At 47.7% G+C, this 14,223-nt stretch overlaps 1 protein-coding gene across 1 annotated transcript in view; it reads left to right on the forward strand.

The window, feature by feature from the left end:
* Positions 1–14,223, forward strand: part of GPC3 (glypican 3) — a 114,007-nt gene that overhangs the window by 71,030 nt on the left and 28,754 nt on the right. The window contains exon 6 of the mRNA XM_052673373.1: positions 1,935–2,055. Within this exon, the coding sequence (XP_052529333.1) occupies positions 1,935–2,055 (121 nt within the window). The remainder of the gene's footprint in view (positions 1–1,934; positions 2,056–14,223) is intronic.

The raw sequence follows: 14,223 nt of genomic DNA on the forward strand, positions 1-14,223 counted from the left end.
CAGTAAGAAGGGAGGGGACAGGCTCTTTAGCAGGGTCTGTTGTGATAGGACAAGAGGAAACGATTTCAAACTGAAAGAGAGGAGATTTAGATTAGATATTAGAAGTTTTTTTCCAATAAAGGCAGCAAGGCACTGGCACAGGTTGCCCAGGGTGGTGCTTCATCCCTGGAGACACCCAAGGTCTGGGGATGGGGCTCTGAATACCTGATGGAGCTGTGGGTGTCTCTGTTCATTGCAAGGGAGTTGGACTAGGTGGCCTTTAAGGGTTCCTTCCGACTCAAACAACTCAGTGACTCTATTATTCTTTTACGTGCTGGGGACTCATTTTTCCTCCACCAGTGTAAATCCAGAGTTGACTTCATGTCCCTGGATGTCTAAGTCTTACTCTCGTACTGCTAATTTGGAGTTTAAGTGTAGACGACCTCTTGTGCATCTCCAAAACCCTCTGTGTACCCCAACAGCTGTTACAGATGATAATCCATGTCCCTTCTGCTTTCTCCCCCAAGCAGAGCACCCTCCCAGAGCTGGTGCCATCCATCCCTTCCATCTCCATCCCCTCATTCAAATCACTGCACATTATTTCCCTGGCAGTGCGGGGTGAAGTACCAATGCGTGCACATGGCATAGGAGCTGGCAGATACCACCACAGTGGTTGGAAGCTGGGTAGGGATGCAACACACAGGAGATGAGGCATAGAAACACTCCTCAGGTTTACCCACAGCACCAGGAAAACAGACATACTGTGCTTGGTGTTATCTTGGCAATCTTGCTTTCGTAGGCTGCGCTGGGTTCTGGCAGCATGTGCTTGGGCTGTCAGCTCTAGGAGATGAGGGCTTGTTTTGTGTTTGTACAGTGCTGGGGCCTGTAACTGGGGCTGCAGGGAATGCAAACAACCCACAGCTTAGTAAAGCAACAGTGTGCTGCAGTGAGTGGTCCCGGACTCTTACTGAGCTCCAGGAGCCCAGGCTGAGGTCAGTGCAGGTATGCTTGCCTCATGTTCCAAGTGTCACAAGCTGTTACTCTAGCACCTGGAGTGCTTTTCTCCAAAGAAAGGCATGCTCTGATTCCTGTGATTTCAATTTATTTGCTAATTGCTGATGAAAAAGCTGAGAGCTGGCTTGGCCATGCTGCTCTGCAGAGCATCCCTGCAACCTGCCAGGGGAGGCTGCACCTGTGGGTCTCACAGCTGCTCTCAATCTGCTTCATGTGTGCTTTACTGGCATGCATTATGCTCATGTAAATCCAGGATATTGTGTGGTGCGGAGCCCAGCGCTGCACCAAGTCAGGTTACGTTCTGCCTAAGCAGTTACTTTGATCCCCAAGGCTGGATCTCATCAAAGACTGAAATCAGTTTTGTTTGACAACACCTATTTTCCATTAGCGATGTTGACAGCATTAATTATATTCTGATGTTTTAATTCTTTATTATTGAAATCACACATCAGCGATAGTCATTATTTTGCAAGGGGTTGATGTTATGCTAATCAGCTTGCAGCTAACTGGGTCATCCCACTCATTTTTTTTGGCTGTGGGCACACTACCACTCTTTTACTGGAGTCTCTATGGTCTGCCAAGACTTATTTTAAACAAACATGAGCAAGCCAGAATTTCTCAGCCAGCTCTCTTAGGACTCTTGGGTGCAAGTTATGTGATAATATTTATCCCCGTTGTATATTGTTTAATGTCTTCCTTGGTTACTAATGGACTGGAAAGGAGTTCATTGTCCTCAAAAGATGTAAGTACATCATCTTGTTTCTTTGCAAAGGCAGAGCAGGTATTTATGGGAAACTTCTGCCTTTTCTGTGTCATTATTAACTGTTTTATTCTCTCCATTTTTGAAGGGACTGGTACTTAGTTTTGTTTGTATTGATCTCTGAGGATCTTTTCTGTGTTAGCCCATTGGATCACAGTCTTCTTTGTTCTCACTCCTGCAGGTACAGTTCCCAAATCCCAAGGAACGGAGCAAAAGCTCAGCCTGGAAACCACGAGGGGAAGATGAAAGGTCCTGAGCCAGTGATCAGCCAGATCATTGACAAGCTGAAACACATCAACCAGGTTTGTTGCAGTCTTGCCAGCAGGGATGGCTGTGGGCGGTTTCCAAATCAGTATGACTTCCCCTACACTGTCTTTGGGCTCAGCCAAACAACCGTGGGCAGCTTTGGGTGCAGAGCTGGTGCCACCTCGGTCCCACTTGTTGCCAGCATGTGTGGCAGATGCTCCTTCAAGCCCTTGGGCTAAATAGGAGCATTTGGGTTCAGTCTGTGCCTAGGTGCTGGTTGCGTCCCTGTGCTGCACCTCTGCTGGGTGTTCATCCCTGACACAGTGTGAGATGGTGCTGCTGTGGTGTCCCTGAGCATATGGTAGGTCATGTGGCTCATGCCCAAAGTCAACGCTGTTTGAAGTTCCCTTTTGCTTTGCAGATAGAGAGGATCACTTGCTTCTTTGCTGTATGTCCTTGGAAGTCCTTTCCTCGTCACTGCAGGGACAAGTGGCCATTAAATGGGGATGTGGCAGAGCTGAGTGAGATCCTTTCTGCCGTGCTGGGAGCTTCCTTCCCACGGTCTCAGACCTAGTGTCGTTGCAGAGAGACAAGCAGTATCTTGTCTCTACCCATTGTGCCAGCCTAGGTGAAGTCTGTGAACAAGCTCCACTGCTGCCAAAGGGTTAGGGGGCAGCTCTGCTCTGTGTTCAGGTGGTGAAGGGTGAGAGCTCTGCAGAGGAAATTGCCTTCTCCATAGTGCTGTGAGGAGAGAGTTTAGCTTCCCAAAGCTCTCCTATAGCATTGCCTGGAGCCAGCCCTGCCTTCACCATGCTCGCTAGACAGGGGTCTGGCTCTGCAGCCTGTGTCACTGTATCACTCTCAGAGGGGACCCTACAGGCTGACAGCTTGGACCTCTATGCTCTCTGGGAACAGCTAGGCAAACACTCGGGTAGGAGTGCTGTCTTCCAACACAGCTGAGCTTCCCACTCTCCCCCAGGAGAGTTTTCCTGGTGAGGACATTGCCCACGATGGCCCTGGCATGATGCTTTTGGCAGCGGCAGCTTCCTGGGGTTCAGCCCAGCAGCACCGGGGGCCGGTGGGCTGGGAGGGCTGAGCTGCCTGAAGTTGCTGGCATAGCGACTTTTCTGCTAACCTCTGCTTTCCTGCTCCCACAGCCATCAGGGACTGTTGTGACAGCAGCTCATGCTCAGAGCCCTGCGATGGCAGCACGCCTCGTTAGCCACTGTCTGGGAATGGGGTGCTTGGGGTCCCGGCACACGGTGGTGGCAATGCAGCCATGCTGCCTTCGTGTGTGGAGCTGTGCCATCTGCCAACAGCACGTAATTATTAAGGGAAGGGGGGGAGGTGAAAATAGCATAATCAGCTCCCTATTAAATGGGGTAGAGGGCAGGCTTCAACCTGCAGGTGATAATGATATTTTGCCGTTCGCAGTGAGAAAGTCGCACCGAACAAAACATGGTTATTAGTGTACTTGAAACTGCTGACATAAAGTAGTTGTGAAATGCTGGCTGCCAGATTAGGTCAAGTTAGGTCTTTGCTGAGCAGTTCAGGCTGCCAAGGAGCTGAGATTTGTGGAACGAGAGACCCTGGGTAAACACAGCTTGGCTGGGTACAGCTGTGTGCAGCCCTGTCCTAAGAAAAATAGGGGTAAGTGGGTGAACATGGGCAGCTCCTGGGCTCTTATGGAACTTTCTCTTGTTTGCTTGTAGTATCAGGCTGAAAAGTTGTGGTGATGTGAGGAGTGGATGAATTGTTTTGCTTTGAGCAGCAGGAATTGTAAGAGTTGGAAGAAATCAATCCCTTTGGAAATTTGTGTTTGAGAGCGAGAATGAAATAGGGAGAAAATGGAGAGTGATTTGTGAAAATTGTTTATGATCGTAGCTATTGGTACTGAGGATTGATGGTAAGTGACTTATAAGCTGGTAAGGTATCATAGAATCATGGAATCATAGAATTTGAGTTGGAAGGGAACCATAAGGATCATGCTGTGGATGTTACTTAGGTTTGGGATTTTGGGTGTCAGAGCTCACCACCACACTTATTTTCTTGGCCTACAGAAGTTTTGTGATCTCCTTCACATCTGGAACACATCTTGAAAACCAAAGAAGTAGGAAATGTGGAAGGAGCAGTTCTGGATGAATTACAGTTGTTTTTCAGGTGTTGGCTCCGGATCTGGGAAGCAGTGTGGGCTCCCAGGGTGGGGAGGGCTGAGAAACGATGCATTGACCCAACACGATGGGCCGTGGTTTCTGAGGTTTTTCAAATATCCAGAGCCCTTAAGAGAAAAGAGCGTTTGTAGTGCTCAGAGCTCTAACCTGGATTCCCGTGTGACTGCAGGTATATTATGGAATCCTCCTCATCTGTTGTGCTGGAGGTTCAGGTCCTGAGTCCATACAGGTGGACACAGCAGCCATGCCAGTTGTTGTAGCTCTTGTTAACTTCAGGCTGCTCACATCGTTGAAATAACGCGTGTTTTTTCAGCGGGGCACCAACTGAAGTTGGGTGAACTTGTTTGGTGAACGTGTTGCTTGAGGAAATCGTTAGCTCACATCTCCTCAAACTGAATCTGGTTAAGTGCAGGCAGACAGCAGCAATTCTCTTCAGACTTCTCCAGTTTGAAATGAGTGTTGTTCGTGCACCAGAACCAAATGCACAGAGACTGGAAAGAGCGCAGAAAAGCGAGCCTGGAGAGAAAAGGAAGTCAACAAGCTTGCCAGCTTGCATTAGTGTGGTCTGAGCACCTTTTATCATGCTAACGTGAATGAGCGAATGAGCGAATGAAGGCTGGCCATCTGAGCAGTGTGTAGCCTCAGGTCGGTTCCTTCTGGATGAGTCACACTAGATGCCCACTCATCACATTGTAACTCCAGACCATTTCTGTTCGGTTTGAATGTGAGGTTGTGGGTGGTGCTATTTTTTTTCACACGTTGGTGGGCGAGATGGTTTATTATGGCTGTGTTGGATGTGAGGATTTCTCTTCAGTTCTGTTAGAGGTCTACCAAGTTGTGATTTGAGTTATTTTTGCTCTGTGCCCAGAGGCACGAATGGCCCATCCATAAATATTAGCATTGTTATCTCAGCTGGGAGGCCAAGGGTCACCTTCAGGAAAATGAGTTGGAAGCAGTTCCTAACTTTTATTTCCCAGAGTGAATGGGGTCTGTTTCTGTCTAGAAGGGTTTTTCGCTCATCCCACACGTGAGGATATATTGAAGTGGAAAGGTTATTCATTGTCAGCACGAGGTCTTGCTCTATTTTTTGTGACTTAGTAGCATTCCTAGGTGAAAAGCAGTGTGCAAATGAGTTATTTCCTCTGTTTGCTCAATTTTCTCCCCACCATGGGGACGGGCTGATAGATGGGAGCAAGACTTCAGCTTTCAGTTACCTGCAAAACAGCATGATGAGCTGGGGCAGTGGCTGTTCCTGTTGTGCGGGTGGGCAGATGGAGCAGTAACATCCCATACGAAGTCTGGGGCAGAGCAGCATCTCCCACATTTTAAGCTTCTGCGTATTTCTGATCTCTTCTATGCTTAGATGAATCCTATTGTTTATCATAGGACCATCTCTAGGAGGAAAAGCACAGTTTTAGAAGAGAAGGGGAAAAAGAAATTCACTAAAAATGAAGAATAAAATCCATAAAAGGAAAATTAAGTGAGAGAGATGTGCCTTTTCAAGACTGAAGGGCTTGGAAACATATTGTACATTTCCAGACACTGGAGTTAAGGGCTCATTTAGAATATTTCAAATATACTAGAGTCTGACAGTTCTTTGGTTTCCACATCAAACAATCTGTAATTTATTGCCCCATATAGGGACTGTGTTTTTATCATATTGCAAATTCTCTAGCCAGAAATCTAACTACCACATAAGCCCTTGGAAAAAAAAAAAACCAAAACCCTTTGGGGATCGGAATCCAGGCAGCGTGTTTTCACAGCCCCTGAGAAACCAGCTTTGATTTATTTCCTTGGAAATAAGGGGAGCACAGGGTTTCAGGGAGCGTTACGGCTGGGCAGGATCTTGCTGCCTCTTCACATCCATGGCTCAGTCCTGCAGTGGGAGCCGTGTGAACAGACCCTGCGCTGCTCTTCGTGGGCTTTAAGGGAGGATGAGAGCAACATTTCCAAGTTTTATGAGGCTGTAAAGCACGGAGCTCTAGATGGAGGGGAAGGTAAAAAGAAAAGTAAGCCAAGAGGGGTGAATGGCTGAAGACAAAATATACTTAGTTTGCAAAAGCATGTGCCAGAGGTTAAATAGCTGTGTTTGAAGCTGGTTTGATCAACCAATATATCTGATATTTGTTTGTGGGTTTAATGGCCTGTTTCTCGGAGGCCTGGCTGCTGGGAGAGGGCACGGCAGAGGTCATCTAGAAGTTAATTTGGAAGGAGGCCAAAAGGCCACAACTTGATTGAATCAAATGTAAACAAAATAAGCCTGGGAACAGCGTGGTACGTCCGAGGGATGGGGATGGGGGGGTGGCAGAGGGTCAGATCTGGCCCCCGCGTGGGGAGACCCACACATGGGCTGTGTATGGGGCATGGCGATGGCTGTCCTCCAGGGAGGTGTTGGGGGCTTGGGAATGGCCTTGTGGGCGCTGACCCTGTGGCTCCAACTGGGGAAGTCCATCGGGTGCGTGGTGGTAGAGCAATGAGCATTCAAGGCTCTATTTCTCCTTCACATTCAGCAGAACCATGGCTTACTGTGTCCTGCCAGGCTTGGTGAGCTTCATTGCTCCCACCCTCTTTCAATTCCCTGGCTAGATGAAACAGTGTAATGATTAGAAGAACGCACGGACTCCCAGATTGCTGGATGAAGAGATGCACAGTGCTCATCTACTGAAAATACACTATTTAACCTGCACCAAAACTAGTCACTTTTGGCTAACTTTCCACTTTTAAACAAAATAAGGTAACGCTGCAATATCTGAAGTGCTGTATGTGTGTAATATAATTTATCAAGTTCTCAAAAGAAAAGTTAATAAACACAATAATTGCTTGGACACGCCTTTTGTTCAACATTATTAAACAGTTTGTAACAATTAAAATATTAAAACCACATGTTGTTGAAAGCAACCAGACGTTGCAATTATTTTTTACTAAGGCCATTAAACAAGACGACAGAAGATTTTTATTTTAATGATAAATGCATTTCGGAGTGGATCAGCTAATTCCTCCTTTACTGCACAAAATACTGCATAGCTCCACCAAGTCTAGGCCTGGTATTTAAGGAGCAACAATGCTGTCCTCTTGAGCTGTGCCTCCATTCTTGTTAACACACCACTGTAAATGCTCTCTATGGAAGCAGCAAGTAGAGGATTTTGTAAATCAGGGGAAGAGTGACCCTCTGGAAGCAGAACATAACTATATTGGATCGTATCTCACTGTTTGGTGGCGTTTTAAATCCAAAACCATTCTTCCCCTCCTTGCTTTCAGCATGCCAGCTATCATGTGTTAGGGTGTATCTGCAAACATCCCCGCGTTATCGGCACAGCTGTGGGAACGCTGTACCCGCAGGTCACCCTCAGTGGCTTTTCCTGAACAGCCTGAGATTAATTGAGCTTGGTGTGTTTGTGCGGGTGGTTTTAAACAGATGGGGACTGGCTAACGTGTAATCTGGGCTGCGTCTGCTGAACTTCCTTGCTGGTTTTGCATGTGGTCTTGCATGACATGGAGAAGTGTAACTCTGTTGAGCCCCACGCTTTCGCTTCTTGCAGCAGTTAAATATGCTGAGGAATGTGAGGTATTTCCCATTTCAAGTAAGGAAAGGGAGGTAAATAGCCGTGTTTCTGGCAGTGTTTGGTGACACTGGGACTTGGTGGTGCTGAGTATCTCCTGGCTGCTGTCTGTCACTGACCCATTGCTTTTATTAGAGGTGATGGCAGAAATCCTGTCACTATGCAGAAGGCCGATTTTTGGAGGAAATGTCTGAAAAAGGAAAGCCTCAGCTGCATCTTCTTTCTGCTAGTGCCACTTCTCTATCTAGTGGTCATCAGCAGTATTCCACCTCCTACCAGTGTCAGACGACTGTGCAGCTTGGCAGTGACCTGGAGCAGCCAACACTTCCCATGCGGTGACTCTGCTCTTAGCTTTTCTCAGCAGGACCAGGAAGCTGAGGTGGCTGAGCTTGGGTCAGGGTTTTGGGTTTCTTCCACACCACTTTGTTGTTCAGAGTGTTTACGTAACATAAATAGCATTTTATTGCTCTCCTTCCCCGAAATTCCCTGGTTGCTGCAGTCTTATGCAAGAAGAGGGATTCAACTTTGCCCTTGTGGCTTCAGCCCCGCGGGGACCGTGCAAAGAGGCAGGTGCCTGGTGTGTGTCCTCCAAACAATGTGGTGGAAATCAGTTGGGAAAAAATACCTTTGAGAAAGGATTCATTTTCTTTTGTGTCCAAAACAAGCAGCTGATGCACAGCAGTGCTGTAAGACAAACACCAGATATCCTGTACCAGCGCTGGGGTTTATCCTGTTGTGGAGGAAACAAACCTGGAGGAATTGTTGTGCAGCAAGATGCAGTGGATCTGTTGATAAGAAATTAATTCTCAGTTAATGTTATTGTGTGCTTTGTTAATTGTATTGAGTATCACCATGTGATGTGGTTCAGGCTGGGAAATAGGATCAGTAGGTGGGTCCAAGGTGGGTGTCTCCCCTGTGCCCCATGCATAGGACAGCAGCATTCCTGATTCTGCTAAAGAGCTTCTCTGGTATGGTTCTCATTTGGGGCATTTCTCCCCAAAATTTGGCTTAACAGCAGGATTTAAAATGTGGTCCAGACTGAGGTCATGGGAGCTAATCTTCCTCTTCCTGAGCAGGCATGGAAGGTCACCCCTGGTCTCCTTGGCTACAGAGCAAATCTGATTGCTTTTGTTCTTTAGCAAAAGATTTGCAACAAGAATGGTGCTTTTCATTTCAACTTGATGGAGCACAACTTTGTAGCAACAGGAAGGGAGGAAAGAGCAGCAATGTTGGATCTGGGGTCCTCCTGCCCCAGGCTTCAGGAGGCTTTGCTGGGAGCTGCCCTTGACTGTACATGAGGTGTTTGTGGTGCAGCACACCTTGCACTCCCCATGCTGTGCCCCCCTGTGCAACTGGCCGCTGCACAGCCCTGAGAGCCAATCATGCTGCTGTCAGAAAGTGAATGATGTTTTATATGCTTTAAGTGATGAATAATTTGTCATCTTGCTCCTTTTGTTGCACCTGCTGATGAAGCAGCTGCTGGTAATTAGGCAGGCCTGGTGCTGGCACTGCATCCCCTTCCTCAATGGGGCTGCTGTAACCTGTGTGTATCAGTACACCTGTAAGTAACCCTCATTCTCAGGAGGGCTCTGTCAGTTAAAGCTGATGCTCGTTAAACTTCTTAGCTTGCTTTTGACATGTAACTAACTGCAAAGGCCAGGTGATATTTTAGTGCTCTTGCTGTAGTACCGTGCATTACAAAGGATGGCCTTTGCAGCACATAAAACTTAAGAGCAAACACAGGAGGTTGGATTGCAGCAATATTTATTGCTTATGGCCTTGGCTGGCTGTATTGTGAGGAAACTATATTTAAAGGAAGAAAATTTGCCTGGCTGTTCTTCCTGGGGACACGTGTAAGGAGATGCTGCCTGGTGGAGCACTGTCAGTGGGAGGAACTGGGGACAGCTGGCTGCAGGTGGCTGTCTTGTACCCAAGGTCTGTCACGATGGGCAGGAAATGACTTTGTATTCTTGGCAGGACCCAAAGAGTGCCTCCTGCCTGTGAGCGTGGAAGGAGCGAGTTGACCTTTTTGGGCAGCGCATCGCTCCTAAATGTGGAGGGTGAGATTTGGGGAGGTGAGTATCAAGGCTTCCTCTGCCAGTGTTGGGTCTCTCCGGGGGAGGATATAAAGTGACCAGAGTTGGACCTAATTTAACTGGTGAGCTGTGACAGCTGGTGGCCGTGTGTCTGTGAGGGGGAGAACCACCCAAGGCAACTCCCTAGATGCTCAGCCTTGCGGGCTGTGTTTTTGCTAGATAATAATGGTGATGATTTGCACCCTGGTGTTTCAGCAGTGTTCAGGTTAGACCTCATCTTATTTGTAGGCTGATCCTAGGAGGCAGTCTTGACACTTGATAAGCTGTGTCCTCAAAATTAGGTTTTCTCCTCTTTGGCTTCTAGCAAGCAGCAGTCGTGCTCTGGGTGCAGAGAAGAGGAATGACCTTGCCCAGAAGCCAGCCCAGCCATCAGCCATTAATTAGGGTCCACGGAGGCTGGAAAGACCCCATTCCCGGGATTACTTTTGGTCTGGTTTGTCTCAGTTGAATGCCTGTTTAATGTGAAGTGCATAAATACTTGTGGCAGCAGTGCCTCATGGGGCGGTTGTACAACTCTGTGAGAGTCACAGGGGACTATCTGAAGTTACTTTCTGGGCTTGGGACAAAACAAATGTGAAAGTGAGGCTAAAAAGAGCAATGCCTTGTGGGCAGTGGCACCCTCAGGGTGGCTCTGTGGGGTTAGGGGTGAATGTTCTGGCAGCAGGTCAGCACTGTGTACAGAAATATGAAATCTAGGGAGTCCTTCTCTGCTGGGAGCTCGTAGGGAGGAAGGGATGCTGCTGGGGACAGAGATTTGTTTGCAGAGTGGCAGAAGGAAAATAGGGGAGATAAATCCTTCCGGCACAGCTCCAGGCTTGCCGCTTCCTACCTGGTGCCAAGGATGAGCTGTTTGCTCAGAGGCAGCCCTGACAGACATTGCTGACAGCTGGTGAGTGGCCACGTGTGCTGGAGACCGAGCCAAAAGGAAATCTCCCAGCCCTGTCACTGTGGGTTGGGCTGGTGGGTGAGAGAGGGCAGTGGAGACCCCTACAAAAACATTTCTAACAGGGCTACAGGTGTGCCAGTGGCACAGCACCTGCCTGTCCTTCCAGGTGCTGTGGTGTGGGATCATGTTGCCGTGATGTGTGCATGGCTGAGAGGCAAAAGCACCATGCTCCTAAGCTAGGCATGTGCATCTGCCTTGTGCTTTTAGTACCCATCCCCTAAGCAGAGTATAGCATTCTGACCCAAACATCCACTGGCTGAGGACACCCTCTGTCCATCTCTGCCAGAATGAGAGGATGGGGATAAGGTGGTTGGTAGCTCCATCTCTGCTTGTTCTCTTGTTCCTTGTGCTCCTGCCTTTAGAATCATCTGTCTCTATGCTACCATACTGCTGGTATCATAGAATATCCTGAGTTGGAAAGGACCCATAAGGATTGTCAAGTGCAACTCCTTGTTGCTTCTTGTCTGATGTTTTATCTTCTGGTGATGTGTGCTTTATGCTTTCCTGAATGCCTTTTGAATGGCACAGCAGGGCTGTGCTCAAACACAACCAAACAAAATATGGAAAATATGGATAATAGCGATAGGTCCTGGCCCATGTAAGTTCCCACACCTCTCCTTTGCTCAGCTGCCAACTCCCTGAGGGGTGGCTGCTTGGCATGGAGAGAAATGGGTCCATGTCTTCCTGTCTAGGGATGCCGAGCAGAGGGGAAAGAGATGAAAGACAAATGGCTCCTGGGTTGAGCACCAAAAGCCCTCACCAAATCCACAATGGGGCACGAGGTGCTTTGGCTTAAGTGACACCAAATCTCGAGCAGCTATGTGCCCTGGGGCAGAGACTGAGGAAATGATGCAGGTCAGCTAGAAGAAGTTAAGAAGAGCTGCAATGGAGTTTTTGCACAAAAAATTGTTTCTACTTTAGTTTTAGAGTCTTGGTAGCTTGTAGGAGCCCAGTCCTCACAGGAAAAGATCCAGACAGACTCCTGGAAGGTGCTGAAACATTACCTCCCTGATGCAACAGCGTGTTGGAGTTAATGATTGATTTTGGAGTCTGAAGGAGACCTGTGCTTACTGGAGGTGGACAGAGGTGCGTATGAAAGGATGGTGAAGTACCAGTGGTGATTTGCAAAGAAGTGCAAAGGAGATGGAAGTGCTTCTTCTCATCTCCAAAGAGATGAGCAGCATTTCTGCAGCAGCGGCACTGATGTGGCCGCAGGACTGGGCAGTGTTGGACCCTGCTCAGCACCTCACTGTTCTGCTCCTTCCTATTGCTGCACAAAAACAAGCCATAAATAGCTGTGGGGTGGAAGGGGAAGGAACTGCCAGCAAGGTGAATGATCGTAAAGCCCAAGTAATCTTTTTCCTGTGTGCCCTGTGATGAATGAACATTTGTTTGGGTCAGGGAAGTGACACTTTCTGTGCTAGGGAAAGCAGACAGGAGCCGGTCCCTCTGCCCATCCTGGTGCCAGTAGGGTTTAACCTCCATGTCCATGGGTGCATCTTGCCCCCAGACATCAGCCAGCAGTCACCAAACTGCAGTGATTCATAGTGGCTTCACAGCCCTTTCTGTTGCCAACAGAGATTTACTGTCCAGTGTGGACTCATTTAAATTACTGCCAACATTTAGGGGTCTTTATCTGTCTTACTTTACCCATAGGGATGTTGTCAGATTTGATAGCTAATCTGGAGTTAAGCTGATGATCCATAACATAGGGCCGCCCTTTGGCCAGTAACTCACTGCTGTCACTGCCTTTTTCAGGCTATCAAGAGTGACCAGAAAAACTGCTTTATGGCAGCTGAAAGCATCTCATCTCCTTGGGGTGTGTGCAGGCAGTACAGGGGACTCTGCTATGCCAGTGGCACAAGGTGGACACAGTAGGGGTTTCTCTTATTCCAAGAAACAGCATTTTGAGGGAAATAGAATAAAACACTTCTGGTTTTTTGGCCAAAGAGCACAATATAGAACAAGCCTTCCTTGGCCTGTTGTGCTGCCTGGGGCTTGGTCTGCTGAGATGGCTTCAGCAGTGTGCAAATACAAAATGGTTTGAAGCAGGCAACGTGGGGACGTGCAGAATTTGCTTTTTGAGCAGCTGATAAAACAGCTGACGTGCCTAACTCATTGTTTTTCTAAGCACTGAAAATGACTTTTCCAGGTCCAAAGCCTACTTCCCCTTTATTAACGTTCGATTAGCAATTGCTCCTTGCTGTGCTGAGCTTGAAACAGGAGTACAATTAGGAACAGGTTTCTCCTCTGCCACGTCTGCATGGCCAATATCTATCCAACTGGAAGGGTCTCCATGTGGCCACAGTGGGGCTGGGCCCTTCTGTCTGGGTTGATGCAGTCAGCAGGGCAGTGATATCCATGCATGCATGCACACACCCTCACTCTTACAAGACAGATCCTGCTGTTCACACGTATTCTTAAGATTTTAAATTCCCTTATTTGTAATGGCAATTGGTACTCAGTGCCAGGGAACATTGGGTATCTCTGTAATGCACATTGCATTTTGTTGCTGCCCAAAACAGAAAAAGCTCTCAAGAGCTCAGAAAGAAGCAAGTAAAATTGATGCTGTTGATGTTGCATTGAGTTCTGGCTTGTGCTTGCTTCTGTGTCGCCAGGGCCTTCTGCCCACAGAGAAGATGAAAAGGAACGGAGCTGGGAGATGGGAAGGTGGCGAGGAGGACATCACTGAATCCCATGATGAGGGCTGGTTAAATAATGAAGTATTTGCTAATAAAAGATGATTTTTTCCATGCTATTTCTAGGGCTAATAAGCAAAGGAAGTGGAGAGAATTGATTCTCCTCATAGCATGCTTGTGTATGATCAGGCCACCAAATTCAAAACACATGAGTTTTCAAATAGTCCACAACTTCAGGCTTTTAAAATGGGTTCCTTGCCTTGGTTCTTGCTGGTGATCAGATAATGACCTTCGTAAGCAAAACAACTCCAGCTGTATTTCATAATGGGAATATACTTCTGTACATTGTAATGAGCTGTTAACAGGGAACAGTATCGTGTGAAAATCTGCACGTTTCCCATGATGCTGCCCTGATTTAAAAGCCACCCATAAATTAGTCAGTGTTGCGAATTTAAAGGTCAGGATTGGCTACAAGGTCTATTTTTCTCCCCTTAGACAATGTTTTCAGCAGGCTGGAATTTAAAATAGGAAAACCTGACCTGCTGGGACTTGTAAGAGTTGGGTGGAATGTGTGGTGGCCTTTGTGTTGGGTGTCTGAAAAGGAGGAGAAAGAACAGCTTTGCTCCTCTGAGCTCCTTACCAAACCTCTAGAAGGATGGCATCCAATGTTCTGTGTGCAGCCCTTGAGCAGAGTGGCTGGAAGGCTCCTGGCAGAGCCAGAGGTTGGTTGGCCATGCTGGGTTTGGTTCATGGTGTGCAGTGCTCTGTGGCTGAGCACCAGAGAGTTCCTGCAGTAGAGCTCTTTGGATGTG

This window comes from Tympanuchus pallidicinctus, unplaced genomic scaffold, assembly GCF_026119805.1.
Source record: "Tympanuchus pallidicinctus isolate F22 unplaced genomic scaffold, pur_lepc_1.0 scaffold13, whole genome shotgun sequence".
Taxonomy (NCBI): Eukaryota; Metazoa; Chordata; class Aves; order Galliformes; family Phasianidae; genus Tympanuchus; species Tympanuchus pallidicinctus.